General features: G+C 43.2%; 1 protein-coding gene across 1 annotated transcript in view; it reads left to right on the forward strand.

The window, feature by feature from the left end:
- The first annotated feature begins 1260 nt into the window (after window positions 1-1260).
- The window catches only part of LOC121355693 (calpain-8-like), a 28847-nt gene continuing 14811 nt past the window's right edge, over window positions 1261-15296 (forward strand). The window contains 8 exon segments of the mRNA XM_041471335.1: window positions 1261-1494; window positions 3624-3694; window positions 10139-10256; window positions 11407-11540; window positions 11843-12012; window positions 12898-12975; window positions 13785-13872; window positions 15215-15289. Coding sequence (XP_041327269.1) covers window positions 1261-1494; window positions 3624-3694; window positions 10139-10256; window positions 11407-11540; window positions 11843-12012; window positions 12898-12975; window positions 13785-13872; window positions 15215-15289 — 968 coding nt within the window.

Below are 15296 nucleotides of genomic sequence, written 5' to 3' on the forward strand. Positions count from 1 at the left end.
TCTTTCCTTCCCCACACCTCTGTTTCAATTTACCTAGAGGTAGTCATCAATCATACTCCTTGGCAAACAAAGTTACTGTTTACCCAGCTCTCAGCTGGACAGCTGGTGGCTTTGCTGGGGAATCCCAGCCATTACACAGGATGACAGCAGAGAGCAGCTGTGCTCCATGGAAAATATTTCCTCTTTCAGTTCCTAAACCTACAAAGGTAGCCACCTTGCCAGGGAGGTATGGACCCCTGTGTCAGTACAAAATGGGGTTGCTAGGGTAGAAATGGAGCTTTTCTCCTATAAGAACAGGAACCACTGTTTCCTAAGGTCTATAAAGCCTTTTGCACCCAAGGCTTTCTTTGTTTTCTGCCTGTAAACTTTTTATATGCAGAAAACACCATCAGAAGACTGTAAATAGCATGGGTAATCTCTCACTAGCTGAGACCACACCCTGCTTTTATAGATGGGCATGTTTTAGTGACTTCTGCCCGAGGTGACACTGGAGAGGAGTAGCAGGGCTTAGCAGCTTCACTCCTATCTGGTGAAAAAATTTCCCATTTTTGGCCTAGGTCGTGCTCCTGGGTTGTATCTTTGCCCGCTGCAGGTGGCCAGCTCTAGCTCTCTCAACTTCACATCTCTTGTTGCTAATAAATTAAGGCATAAATTCATACTGCTTTGAGAGTACCAAAGAGAGGGTCTTTTAAGAAAACTTGTCATTAAAGCCAGAAGTGGGTTTCATTTTCCCTAGCTTTAAAACTCCATGGCATCTCCACAGCCATGTAAACTGTAGCAATAGATATCCAGCTCCAGGCTTGGGACTGTATGACCCTCCAACAGCATAGGGTTTGATTTCAGAAGGAAGAAAGGAGTTTTGAACCATCTTCACCTGAATTTTTGAAGGACTGATCCTTAAATCTCATATTCAGCACTCGGAATGCACAGTCTCTTTCCATCTGTTAACAGGTGTGCCTGCAAAAAGTTCTCCCTGGCTTCTTGATAAAAGAGTGTTTTTAAAAGGGACAGCAAAAAGAGCAAATACCATGGGAGTAGCAGCAGCAGTGCCCATGATCCCAGCCTCTGTGGGATGGCTGTGGCTCCTGCCCATCTCCCTGGTACATATTTGCTCTCCTGGTGCCTCCACCCACCAGGGCTGCTGGAGCCCTTGGGGCAGTCCTTGGCTCTGCCCAAGACTGCTGCCTGCCCATATTCACCTCCTCTCTTTGCCCTGGAGGCAAAGGCAGAGCTGCAGCACATGCTAGGAGGGTGGGCAGCATGTCCAGGGTCACGGTGAGACTCTGCCAAGAACGAGCAGCAGTGGATGGGCTTGGATCCAACAGGAATGCCGTCAAGTATTTGAAGCATGACTATGAAGCCCTGAAGCAGCAGTGCCTGCAGACCAGCACACTCTAGGATGAAGAGTTCCCAGCCTGTCCTTCTGCTCTCGGCTACCAGGACCTGGGATCATATTCCTTCAAATCTCGGGGGATAATCTGGAAGCACCCCACGGTAAGAGTTCTCTCTTATTTCACTGGGTTCAAACCTAACCAAAGCCCAGCTGAACATCCAGGTTAAATCAATGGTGAGCTGGATAGCCACTGTTCCTGTAGGTCTTTTTCTCTTAATTCTATCTTGTTTTGCTTCCATGGCAGAAGCCAAGTTGGACAGGGGGTGGGAAAAGGAATCACTGTCTTCTAAGCCCATTATAAAGCAGGGAATCCTATAACTGCTTCATGGGCACCTGCTTCTCAGCAACCTGCTTTCTTCCTGTCCATCCCAGCTCCAGAGAGCTACAAGTCCAGGGTGCAATCCAGAGGTGGATGCAAAAGCCCCACCAGACCATGGGCCAACCCAGGAGCCACTATCATTTGTAACATCACCCACACTGAGCCACTGTGCCCCTCAGGAAATCATGCTAATACGTAAATAAAATCCTAAATAAAATCCTCTGTCTCACTTCAAGCTGCCTGTAACAGTTAAATAGCAACTGACTGTTAATGTTATTACCTAAATACATATACCCTAGAAATGTCCTGTGATTCTAAGAAAGTAATTTTCATCAGGAAATATTAGATTTTTTTTTAAGTTACAAAATCAGGGCTTCAGAGATTTTTCTGAACTCTATTTTTCAGTCATTTATTTCTGTCTCCATTTACTTCCCCTTTGTCATTTTGCAACATCAAGAAATATTTTTTTAAAAATGGGAATTCCTTCCCCCAGATTAATTACCTCCATCTGGTGGAGGAAAGGAGAATGAGAAGAACAGAAAATTTCAAGTCTTTGGACTTTATTATTTTTTCACCTGACAAGTGAGAAACAGAAACTTGCAGTTTTAGTAACTCCAGGTTTAATAACCCTGGCAATCCCATTTATCCATCATCACCTCACTCTGGCACCTGGATGTTACCTCAACAAATACCATGGATGTGTTTCTTGGCTTTGCCTATCCTTGGGGAAGATCAGCCTTAGAAAACTCATTAAATTAAACTTTGGTTTCTCATACAAGAACAGTGTTGAGCCTGCTGCAGGCAGACACACAGCCACAAGCATAGCAGTGTAAGGAATAACTGAGGGCTGAGATCCAGTAGGGTTAAATGTCCCAGCCCTGCCTGCCAGAGACCAGCCTGTGGGACCCCTGAGAGGAAACTCAGCTGTGTAAAAGATGCATGTGGCACTTTGGAGTGGCTCAGGAAGGACACGTGTCTGGGTGAGTAATAAGTCATATGCAGCTGACTGACACCACGTGCAGCACTTTGGAAGGAGAAGAGAAAAAATTACACAAGACTTTCTTCTGTGTGGTGGGTAACCTACTGCTGGACCCCTCTCCACTGGACAGAAACAAAAGGGTGTAGCTGAGATCATTCCTATTGGAGGGAAGATGCACAAACTGGCTCTCCATCATACACAAGAAGCCTGGGTTGTCTCTGTCTCTCCACAGAATGCTCAGAGCTGACAACTTCTGCTCTCGAGGAGAGCCAGTGACTGCCCAAACTGTCTTCAACTCTGCTTGCCAAGTTAGGCTTCCAATAAACTGCTTCTTGCTGCCACCCAGAAGTTCATGGCAAATTCTCAGAAAAACAGAAAAGGCTTTTGTTGGGGTAGGAGTGACAGTCATTGCCATAACCCACTTGGCTGGCCCCAAAGGGCCAGGAAGAAAGAGGGGGTTGTTGCTAATAAAAGCATTTCTGTGGTTGCCTCCCAGAAAGCACAGTCAGGGTGGGGGAACATCCTCCACACTGTTGGAATTGGAAACTCAGCACAGTTCCAGTGGCACAGGCAGCAGCTAGAGTCACAAACTTATTTGTGCTGCTTGAACCAAAGTCTCAGCAAGATGAAATAAGATGTCAACGCTGAGGTCAATTTTCACCTCTGTCTCCACTGTAGCAGAAATTCTCAGTAGTATCAGTGACAGTGCCTAGAAGCAAAGGGCATCAGGATTTGCCTCAAAAAAATACATGCAGCCCTCAATTTAAAAAAGAAATTTTGTCCTGGGACCATGTTAATCAGACAGAGAAGGTATACTTTTAAAGAAATGTTCAAAGTGTTTAATAGTTTTTGGATATTGAAACAAGGAACAAGAAAAGGGAACTTTTCAGACCAGAAAGGGTGATGCAAACTTTGAAATCGAGTCTTTTCAGGAGTTATGTGCCAACCCTCAGTTTATAATTGGAGGAGCTACTCAAACAGATGTCTGCCAAGGAGACCTGGGTATGTATAGTGCTTCTGAATTTTGCTTTGGAAAAAGAAAAAGAAATGAAGCTTCATTTAAAAACTCCTGATACATGAACCATTTTATTGGCTATCTCCCAGACATAGTATGGAGGGACAGATACTCAAGAAGAGGACTCACATACCAGCACTGCCGCCTGAGAGAGGGTATATGTGGACTTGTAAAAGCTATGTCAAAATTGGAAGACACAAAACTGTCTCCTGGAGGAAGGAAGTAATTATGTGGAACAGAAAACCAATTTGCTTTTGACCTCTTAAGGCAGAGGTGGATGCCAGCCTAATCATGGGAGCACTTGCCCTGAGACAAGAGAGTACATTTCTGTACATTTCTGAGACATTTCTGCCCATGTCAGCAAGAGCAGCTCCAAAGACTCAGGGGACAAGGAATGTCAGGGAAGTTTTCTGCTGTAGCCTAGTCCTTAGGTGCTTTCATTTGGGAGGCAGAGCAAGTTCCTGCCTCAGCTTCACACAAAACAAATACACAACAACCAAGGAACAGAGCAGGAACTGGTTTAGTAGAGGGGCTGGGTCTGTAATTTGCCATTTTGTGTCAAGCAGGATGGTCCAAGTATGAGTTAGAAACAAGGACCACATCAGAAAGAAATGATCAGAGAATGCAAACTCTGTAATACCATCCACAGCAAACAAATTGTTCCAAGCTCTTCATGCTGAACCCTCCTTTCTGCTTGAACTGCATTCATGTAGAGCTGTGAACAGGGACAGGAGCAACCAGGAACCAGCCACAGAGACAAAAAAGACAGTGCTGCTCAGCTTCCTGAATCAGGGCCTGATGCAGAGGAAGTATCTCTCAGGCAGCACTCATCCTCTCCCAGACATCCATCATAAAAAACCTTCCTTACCCATTTTTCTGCAGTGCTTGCCTTTGGCTAAACTGAGCTGCTGTGCAAGTGGCCAGAAGGGAGCTGTAAGGGGACTTTATTCCCCCTCGGAGTTGCTGCTGCAGCAGCTGCCTTCCCTGCCTGCCTCGCTGATAAGATCCAATTGCAGAGGACAGAAGCAGCAAACACTTGACTGCATAGAGAGGCAAGAAGGCTGAAACTCTTGTAATGAGAATTTGATAGATTAGACACAGAGAAATCAGCCTTTCTCTCTCCTGTGTTTCTAACTGCAGTACTCCTGACCTCACTGGTTTTCCAGCACATCCATTGTGCAAATGAGATTGAAACAATTTCTGCAAGTTGTTGATAAATAACACCAGTGCTGCTCTTATAAACACAGCACTATTAAAGCAATTGCTAAAAATTTCCCTGGTGTGTGAGCTTGTGCTCCAAATGCTAAAAATTAGATGCCCAATCATAGACTTGCTCCAGGATATTTATTTGGTGGATGCTAGAGCAGACTATGGGGAAATCACTTACTGTATTTCAGGAGAATGGCTCAAATAAGTAGTAAAAGCAACATTTCTTGTCACCTCCTATTTGGAAAGTTTCTAAAATGGCATAAAAAAAATTAATAAGATTCACCTGAAGTAAAACCTAATTTTCCCAGACAGTTTACAAGCTATAGGACTGAAAAATAATATCTATTCTTAAACTAGAAGAGGCCAGTGCATTGTGTTTAGACTAGAAACTGAATACAAATACCCTGAGTCCTCTTCTGCTTCTGTCACCTGCTGATGTTTCTGTGGAGTCTCAGTCCCTTGTGCTAAATGAGCTTTCATTAGAGACCTGTGCCAAAATTCATCACATTGTGGTAACAACAGAATTGGATCCCAAAACCCGGACCCCACCATGATGCCTTGCTCTGGGTTTTCCCAAGACATCTTTTGCTGGGGCAGTAACCCAAAGGCTGGTCCTGAAAACTATCCCAAACCTAGAAGAAAAGCCCCAAAATCTGATTCTGCTCTTATTAGGTGATTTTCTCTCTGTCTCTCTCTCACACACATAGACACACAGACCAAAAAAAAAAAAAAACCAAAAAAAAACCAAAAAAAAGGATAATCCAGTTTGTTTTTGCAAAGCTGCTTACAATTGCTTCTACACACGCTGACCCTTCACAAAAATAAACTTCAGGCTTCTACCCTTCAGGTATTTGCTTTGCATCTCAGAAGCATACTAAGCTTTTTTGATATTTGATCCAACACCTTGAATATCAAAGTCCTTGTTACTAAAACCCTCATGTAAAACACTGCTATTGAAACAGACCCTGATTACATGTTTACATAAGCCACATATATGACTGAGTAACACATCCTTTAGGGAAACAGAGCCTATTTTTGATAATATTCTCTGACATGTCTCTTTTCTTTTAAAAATAACACTGCAGGTCCAGGTTTATGTGAACAAAAGGAACAAGAAAACCCAGAGTTGGTCTCACTCCATTAAACTTACTTCTTTGACAACAGTGTAAGCTAGATGAATATCATCTTGGGAAGTTTGATGGGGACTTGAAAGTCTTGAAATATTTTAAATGTTCTTTGAACCATATCTTTTTGATAGCCTAGTAACAACTTGAAATGTAGTCATACAGTCTTAGTTATTAAAGGTGACTTATGAAGTTTTCTTGCTGCTATCTGAATAAGTTAACCTGAGGACTGTTTGCAGAAGTTCTTAAGAAGTAAGTGGCATAAATTTAATCTAAATAATATAAAATGTACTGAAATACTGAAACCCCCTCAGTGTAATATTAGCTTTCCAGATCCACACTATTTATATTCATGAGTTGCCTTTTGTTCTGAATGCCCAGAGGTCACCCCAGGCACAGCCGCTCCCTGGGCCTGGGCTGGCAGCTAGAGGAGCTCTCTGAAGCCAAGGCAAATGCACCAGTTCACAACAGCCCAGGAGCCCACCCCACATGGGCTTTGTGCATGGCTTGTCCTACAGGCAGATTTGGGGAGATTAAAAGTATACTGGAGAACAAACCAAAGCCTGACAGCTCTGAGATAGATCTGATGACTGTTGAGGGAGCCTTTGAAGTGGTTGTAGGCAGGAGAGAACTTAATAGTACTGGGCTTGTTAATTTATTTTGCTGTAGACATTAATACATGGCCCTTCTGACATTCAATTCCATGGGCTCAGGGATATTGGAGATTCTGGTTCTAGCAAATATATCCCATTGATATTAAAAATACATTCACTAACAACTCAGAGACCCCAAGGAGAAGAAAGCCTTTTCCTTTGCTGCATTCTTCTTTGCCTTTCTGTACACAAGTGCAGCACAAAATTAATTTCCATAGAAAACCTAAGAAAGTCTTTAGAACTCTCAAAGCAGAGGCAACATGCACTGCCATAAATTATAAGCTAGCGGGCCAGTGCTTCCTTGTTTTCTGGTGTGATGCTGCGGGTACTACAAGCTCTGAACAAGGGCTTCCAGCAGAGACTAAAGATGAGAGTTAGAGCTGCTTGGCAATCCAGGAAGCCACAGCACTGGTTTTGGATCCTTTTGAACACCAGGCATTGCTGAAACAGCAACAAGCCAGAATAGACTCAGGACAGAAATGTCTCTGTGCTGTCCCGTTGCATCCTGGAACCAGACACTTGGACTTTTGGCTCAAACTCATCATCTCTAGGTCAAAGGAGAGTTTAGATGCTTTGTGTCTATACACTTTGATGGTAGCTAAAGAGAAAGTGAACACAGCTCTGGAGCAACCAAAATTAATCAAATTTCTCACTTATTTTATGGCCTCTGCAAGTGGAGCATGCTTGGATAAACATCATCAATACGGAGGAGTCGCTATGCTGCCAGGTCACCAAGGATTCATTACTTGCTGCAACAATTTGATTATCTCTGTAAACTAGGGGCTGCCTAGGTAGCACAAAGAACATGAGCCAACTCAGGACATCTGTGAGCAGCAAGGGATTCTATTTCAAGTGCACTAACAGTCAAAGTAGTTCTCCAAGATCACACGTCTGTATCTATACACACACACACACACACACACACATACACATGAAGGAGATAGGCACAGCTAGGCTTCATTTTTTCACCACAAAGGCATGGCTAGGCTTCATTTTTTCACCACACACTCCAGGTCAGGATTACTTAAATTACATCACCATCCTCAGCAAAACCTGGAGTAGTTTTTCACTCACTGGCTTTAAAATCCTGGCCGGGATTTTAGGGGAAACCATTCCAGATGTTGCACATTGGGAGAGCACCAATTTGTCACTGCTGCAGGCCTTCTCTGGTCTCATAGGGTGGAGGGACACAACAGGAACACCAGGGACACCCACCATGCCACCTTCTCAGAAATAACCTTCTGCACTTCACAGCATGCCAGGGACAGCCAGAGCATCGGAAAACTGAGTATTTCAGTTCTGACTTGATAGAGCTTTTCATCTTCCTCCTCTGAAAATCCATTCCCCAGACTTATCACCATTATTTCTACCTCTTCAAGGAAAACAGAAGTTACAACAACTTAAGACATACGCTGTACCAAGGAAAGCCTCAAAGAAATAGCTACAAAGAAGATCTGAGTGTACTCAGTCACATATTTTTCCTGCATCTACATTTCCTGGGGAGCGAATGTTCTTAAAACCTGTTTTTTCCCACACCTTGTGCTCTTATAATTTTGCTTATTTTATACATAAGTACCTAAGGCTGGGAAGAAACTTCCAGGCCAGCAAGTTGATCCCTTCTTGGAAGGTTTTTGCTCATAGGTGTTCTATAGTCTGAGGCTTCTGGACTTTCTTTTCTATATGCAGAGCATCAACTTTTCCCCATTTCCACTTTAAACATGCCATGATCCTTTTATTTTATCTTCTTCTCCTCAAAGGAAATATTATCTTTCAACTAAGAGCTCTTGCCTAAAACAGCTTTTCTGCAAAGTAGCATTTAACCTGCTTCACACTTCCTCTTCAAACTTCATTTGTATAGGATGAGCACAACAAATTTTTTTAACCTCTTCTCATAAAAAATGCAACTAATCCAAACATTTGTCTGCCTCCTTCCAGCTTGAATGCTCTTCTCTGAATGTGGCAGCCAAGATAAGGCAGAGAATCCTGGGGGAAGGCTCAAGCAGCACCTCACATACTAAGAATGGATTTTCCCTCCTCTTTAGAAAGGCCTGAACTGCCTGAACTGAACTGCCTGAACTGAACTGCCTGAACTGAACTGCCACAACATGTAGAAATATATCATATTGCATGGGTTTGGACCCATAGTGTGATCAACCAGCTCAGGTGGTTACACAAGGAGACACTCCTTAACAGAGGTTTCTCAAAGCTCATAGGAGCTGTCTGGGTACCTCCTTGTGGGGTACAGGCAGCAGAGAGCACCTGGCAAGTCCCTTCATCCTACTTTTACGCTTGTATTCACCATGGCATTAAATCATAAATCCCAAGTCAATATAAAGAGTTAAGTGCTGCTCTAGGATGTTCAGTCTTGCTGCAGATTAAATTCTTTCCATCGTTTCTCAATTTGTTTATTTCCTCTGAAGCAAGAGCTGTGATGCCAATTCCTCCTGCAGAATATGCATCTGCCAAAGGAACTATGTCTTGGAACAAATGATCCTCTGTAAAATGTTAGTACCTTCAGAGCAGTTTTGTTTTGCTAGGCTTTCTGCACCCCTCAGAAATAAAGCAGAATCACAGAAGTTCCTCCTGTTGTTTGTAGTGTGCAAACACCATGAGTCACCGTGTTTCCCAGGGGCACAACCTTTGGTGTGACAGAGGCCTCTGCTTACCCAGCCTCCAATCCTCAAGAAACACGTAACCAACCCAGCAAACAACTCCAGCTGCAAGGCACACAGCCTCCAGGGATGGCTAAGCAAGCCCAGCCTTTCCAGAGTAAGGAATGGGCCAAAGAAAGGACTTGCCTCCTCAAGGTCCCAGGAGACTTCACCTTCCATTAGACCGCTGGGCAAATCTCTGGCAATAGCTCTAAGTTCAAGCTCAGACCTTCAAAGAAAGGGCTGAGGAGGAACAGGCCCACAAATGTTCCTGCTGTCCATTGAATCTTCTTCAAAAGATAGGAAAGAAAGTACCACCATCCTTCTATCAACCCAGAGCTTTTGCCCTCTACTGGACATCTCCTGAGCCCTTGTCTGCACCAGATGTGGTGGCTTGAGTCTACTTAAAGTACCACAGGTCATTAACTCTGTCCTGCCCAGCCACTTTGCAACCCACAAACCTCAAATGGCCTTCTTCTGGCTGTGTTCTTGATCTCTTGAGGCTGTTAACAAGCTTGGGTGAAGCAGCCTGTTTTCACAGTTTCATTACAAAATCAAAGCACAAACTGCACCATTGAATTACTACCATGGTCAGCCTCAGAGGGCCCAGGGTACCTGTGTAGTTTGGGTGAGTGGAAAATGAGCAAAAGAGAGAAATAACAGAACAAGAATGAATTGCTGAATCAAGACTGAGTCTGGCATAGCTTTTACTGCTGGTATTGTAGTCCAGGTGAGAGTGTGACTTAATGAAGTTATTAATGAACTTTTGTGCCTTGTAATGTGTGGTTGTAATGTGGATTGCTGGCTCCTAACTGCCATTGCAACTATCACTTTGAATACAGATATTCTGTTCCGTGTTTTTCCCAAGACTCAGAGTTTCCAGAAGGACTATGCTGGAATCTTTCATTTCCAGGTACCCTATGATCAGGGGATTGAGAATAAAAAAGAAAAATGCTAGTATTTAACTAGAAGCAGCTTTTTCTTTTATTTTTTTTCCTGTGGGTTTTTGTTTTGTTTTGTTTGTTTGTTTTCTTGTTTTGTTTTGTTTGGAACATGTGAAATAATCAACAGTTACAGTGTGTATGTGAAATTGATGGGGGAGAGAGAAAGAAAATAAGAACAGAATTAAATAATGTTGAATGAGATCTGCTCGCTCACTGGTGAGGTTCTGCTGATGGGGCTCTGGGAAGTTATACAGATTTTGTAAACTGAGCTGAACCATCAGGCTGCATGAGCCCAAACCAAGCTCTGTTGCTGCCAGCAATTGAGAGTGAATTCAGGCTAGTGTGGTTCCTTCTGCTTCCTCCCTTTCCCTCCCTGCTTTGCCTTTATTTCCTTGCCTGTGGAGCCAGAGTGTTGTGATTTATCCAACCTGCTTTGACTGGAGGTTGGGCACAGGTGGGAGCAGTGTGGATTCACTCTGCTAAAGGAGGTGTTCTGGTGAGGACAGAAGTTTTAGAACACATACTTAGCCTTTCCACCAGCTCACCTTTGAGTGTTTTGGTGTGAATTATCATCTCTCCTTTCAGGAATGCAGCAAATCCTGGAGTAAACATTTCTAGCTTTAAGGCCAAAATTTAGCACTAGCACATTTCATGCATTTCCTAGTATTTGCAGAAGGAATTGGCACTATTGAGTGCTTCCCCTTTAGATGACCTCTACTTACAGGCATTTTTACTGGCATATTGTTTTGATTTTTTTTTCCTTAAAGTTTGAGCCTAGAGATAGTTCAGAGTATCCTATCTCCATGCTGGCTTTCTGGGCTGTCCACCATGTAAACTCAGTTTTCATGTTCAGACAGTGTTTTTGATGCTATGTACAACAAGATGCTGTTAATATTTCCTATCAACAAAATTTATTATAGCATGAAGAAGCCTGCTGAATGATCCAGAACTGGGAGGAGTTTGTCTTTATTACAAAGGAGAGCGATCCAACCCAAGATTAACACTACAGTGGCTTATGCTGGGGGAAGTGATGACAGGTGAAGGTGTAGGAGGATGGTAGCAGGGAGCTATTTTGGGTGCACCAGCCTCCATCATCTTTTCCTTTCTTCTTTCCCTCAGTTCTGGCAGTATGGGGAGAGGGTGGACATGGTGCTGGATGACAGGCTGCCCACCAAGAACAGGAAGCTGCTTTTCGTGCACTCAGAGGAAGGCAATGAGTCCTGGAGCACGCTGCTGGAGAAGGCCTATGCCAAGTATGGGGTTGGGCAAGAGCTGTGCCCCTGGCTTTGCCCCTGCTGGTGGCCCAGACCAAGGGTGTCAGTCACAACACACTTCATTCTGAGGCAGCCTCCCTCCTACTCAGAATCTACAGTTCCTTCTAGGTCCATAAAGGGTGTTGCCAACTGTATTTCAAGGGGCTGAATTTTCTTGCCCCAGGTCACATTGATGACCAAGCAAATTAAGATATACTGAATGATAACTCCTTCTTTCTCTGGTACATTGTGCTTGCAGGTGGAGACGAACCCTTGTATAGCTCTTCTCCTTTCCCCCCCAGACTGAATGGTGCTTATGAAGCTCTGGCAGGAGGCTCCACTGTGGAGGTCTTTGAGGATTTTACTGGGGGCATCTCTGACTCCTATGAGCTGTGGAGGGCTCATTCAAACCTCTACCAAATCATCCAGAAGGTCCTGAGAGCTGGGTCACTTCTTGGCTGCTCCCTCGATGTAAGAGGCTGACAAGGCTTTACTCTCCCTGCTCCTCTTCTCAGGGCTCTTGCTCACATTGTGACAAAAGCTCAGACCAATGTAAGACATGGGTAGAAAGGTCTGATACAAGAGCAAACTGAATTAATGTAAGATCTTTATTGATTTCAGTATCAAAAAAATTTGGACAAGGCTCTAAATAATCAATGCTCATCATGTCTCCCTATTTACATGACAGCATGTGCTAATACTTAGAACTGTGAACAATCTGCTGGTCTTCAGGAACTCCATCCTCTGAATATCATTTCTCATTCAAATTTTGTTTAATTTCAGCTCTGGGCACTTGACTGCCAGAGACAAGCTTGCTGAGACACTTTGTTGTAGCCTGTAGTCTGATTCTGGCTTTGGTTTTCATTCCTAAAGATTACTGACACCTGTAATACAAACACTCTCAAGTTACAGATGTTTGAACAAGTTTTGAAAACTTCACACCTTTCACATCCTGCTTCATTATCTTGTTTGCATTGTGGCATACAGAATTACCAGAGTTCCAATTTTGCTATACTGGATCTCATCTGAGACAGGCTAGAGCTAAATTCATGTGAACATGTCTTAGCAGGTGACTGGGTCTGTCACCTGAGCTGGGAATTGGATTTAGATTTAGATTTCACTGTACATTCTTGAATTTCTTCTGTGCTTGGACTGCATGTTAAGGGGCAGTCTTAAGGGCAGCTGAAACGGCAGCTTTTGCTGTGGATCTCACCTTAATTTAATGTACTTTGCATCAAGAATATTGGTATTCATTGTGCACACCACTTTGGATATCTTCCTGCATATTAATTTGCTTATGAAAGCTGAGTTCATACACAATATATAATCATAAATGTGCATAGTTTTATTGCTCCACTAACTGCTACAGCTGAAATAGAAGCAATCACAAGCCTGAAGCTGGTAAAAGGACATTACTCTATCACTGGAGCAGAGGAGATAATCCAGCCTCTCTGGGGCCATCATGCAAACCAGCTTGGGGCTTCAACACTGCAGTGCCTTCAACTTTCTGAATGTCTTTCAGTGACTGACCATAAAAATGTTACGAACTTATATACATTCATACAGAAAAAGGAAGTACCTGTAGCACTCAGAAAGGTCAGATGCTCTCTCAGGTAGTGGTGTGGAGCACAATGTGCAGTCTGCCACTTGTATGGTACCAACAGGCTGGGGTAGAAAGTGTAGAGGTGGGCCAAGCTGTTACCAAAATTCAGGGTACAGAAAGGAAGAACAGGAGAGGAGGCAGCCATTCCCCATGTGTTTATGTTGCGTGAGATGGGAGCAAGCACGTTCCCAATCAAAGCTGATGGGAAAAGAGTAAAAGCCTCTTTGATGAACTCTGCTGTGAGTCTCATCTTTACAGCGAGCCCCAGGTATTCCTGCTCCTCTGAAGCTGGAATCATTACACAGATGTCCATGCCAGATAACCTCCTTCCAACCTTGCTGTGTTGTGCAATGTTTCCTGCTTTTGAGGACGTAGATATTCTGCTGGTTTGTAGCTGATGATTTTCCTTGCAGGTTGCTGTCATTATATGAAATGGTGAATGCTGCAGCTAATGGCTTACTTGGTGGCACAGGATAATGTAAAATAAGGGTGGAAGGCATCTAGGTGTCTTTTAACTATTGCAAATTGTAATGGACTGCATCATTCAAGTACAAATCATGTTTTATCCTATCTGAAAAGCAATTGCCCTCTGATGATTGGAATAATGGAAGTGCTCAGGCTCTGTTTGTTCTGGATCTTTTAGGTATATTACCAAGGACAGCCAGAGAAAGTAGTGAGGCTTAGGAATCCCTGAGGTGAAGTAGAATGGACTGGATCTTGGAGTGATAAGTAGGTTTTTATATGCCCCTGCTTCTTTCTCTTTGGTGTATTTTGGAATCTATTAAAAATTAAATTGGAACAATGCAGTTAGTCCAATCACAAAGTGTATTTAGGAGAGATACTAAATCATTTGGAATAAAACACTGTTAATTTATTACCAATGTTGGATATCGATCCATTCTTTCCAGCGGGCATTAATACCTGCCTCAGACGGAGCTTTCTCATCAGAGACAACAGCCCTTCGTTTGACTCTGAGAAGCGCAATGCAAGCCACATCCATGTCATTTTACAAGACAGTTTTTCTCATATTGATCCTACCAACGAGTTCCAAGACCTAAGTAAAATATACAAACTGGTCCTATTCCTGGGAGTTAAAGCAGGGATAAACCATTATACCTCTGCATAGACTCTAAGGTTGCTCAGCTCTAAATCACACCAGAATTTGGTACCTATCTGAGAATCTCGAAAAAGTTGGGATGCTGACTAAGATAAGGACACAAAAGTTTCAAAATCTCTCAGAAACTGTCTGGGCTTCAAGTGTCTTGGAAGCATGGTAGTGACAACACCTCTTTAATTTTTATATTTAGAATGGCATAAATTTTACTGTCATATGAGCCACAATATATTTTTTTCATGCAACACTTCGAGATTTCAGTTTCCTGTCCTGACTGACTGTAGCCTGGGTGCTGATGTATCATAATTAAGGATAGAGATAACATTACAATTAATTTTACTTTTGTCAGAGCTGCTTTGCTGAGCCCCAAGGTAAGGTGCCTCAGGCACACACATATGCCATATCCTGCTTTTGTCATACCTGTTTTACCATGGGACAACCTTGCTGAGGCAGGTGCAGCACTGCATTGTCACATGGGAGCAGATCAGAGCAGAATCCATCCTGAGCACATTAATATCAGAATGGCAAGGGAGCAATGCTGTTTTCTGCAGTAAATTTTCTGATTTGACCTTACTGCTTTCCTGTTCCTTCAAGACTCTTAAAAATGGAGGTTGTATCATTTCCATAGGGAGGATATCAGGCACCCCAATAAATCTTAAAATGCAGAAGCTCTGACTGACTTTCAGACTGTGAATTTCCTAATCCAACCAGTCTGTTTGTACCTTCTGGCACCTGGCAGGGGAGATTCAATTCAAGGCTTAGTTGCAAATACTGCTGCAGTCTAATTCCAGCCCAGCACAGTCAGGTTGCAGGGTGTGCTGTCATTTGGAGGGGCACAAGATCTATTTGTTGAAGAAATATATACTCCTTTATCAGCCCAGGATAGAATCTAACTCAGATCTCACTGTACAATAAAATGCAACAGCTGAACAGTGTGCTTTTGTGCTTTGTCTGCAGTGGTCATGAGTGGAATTATGTTGATCCCAAACAAAAACAGGCTCTGGATAAGCAAGTAGATGATGGAGAGTTTTGGTGAGAA

This window comes from Pyrgilauda ruficollis, unplaced genomic scaffold (genome assembly GCF_017590135.1).
Source record: "Pyrgilauda ruficollis isolate IOZ18807 unplaced genomic scaffold, ASM1759013v1 scaffold263, whole genome shotgun sequence".
Taxonomy (NCBI): domain Eukaryota; kingdom Metazoa; phylum Chordata; class Aves; order Passeriformes; family Passeridae; genus Pyrgilauda; species Pyrgilauda ruficollis.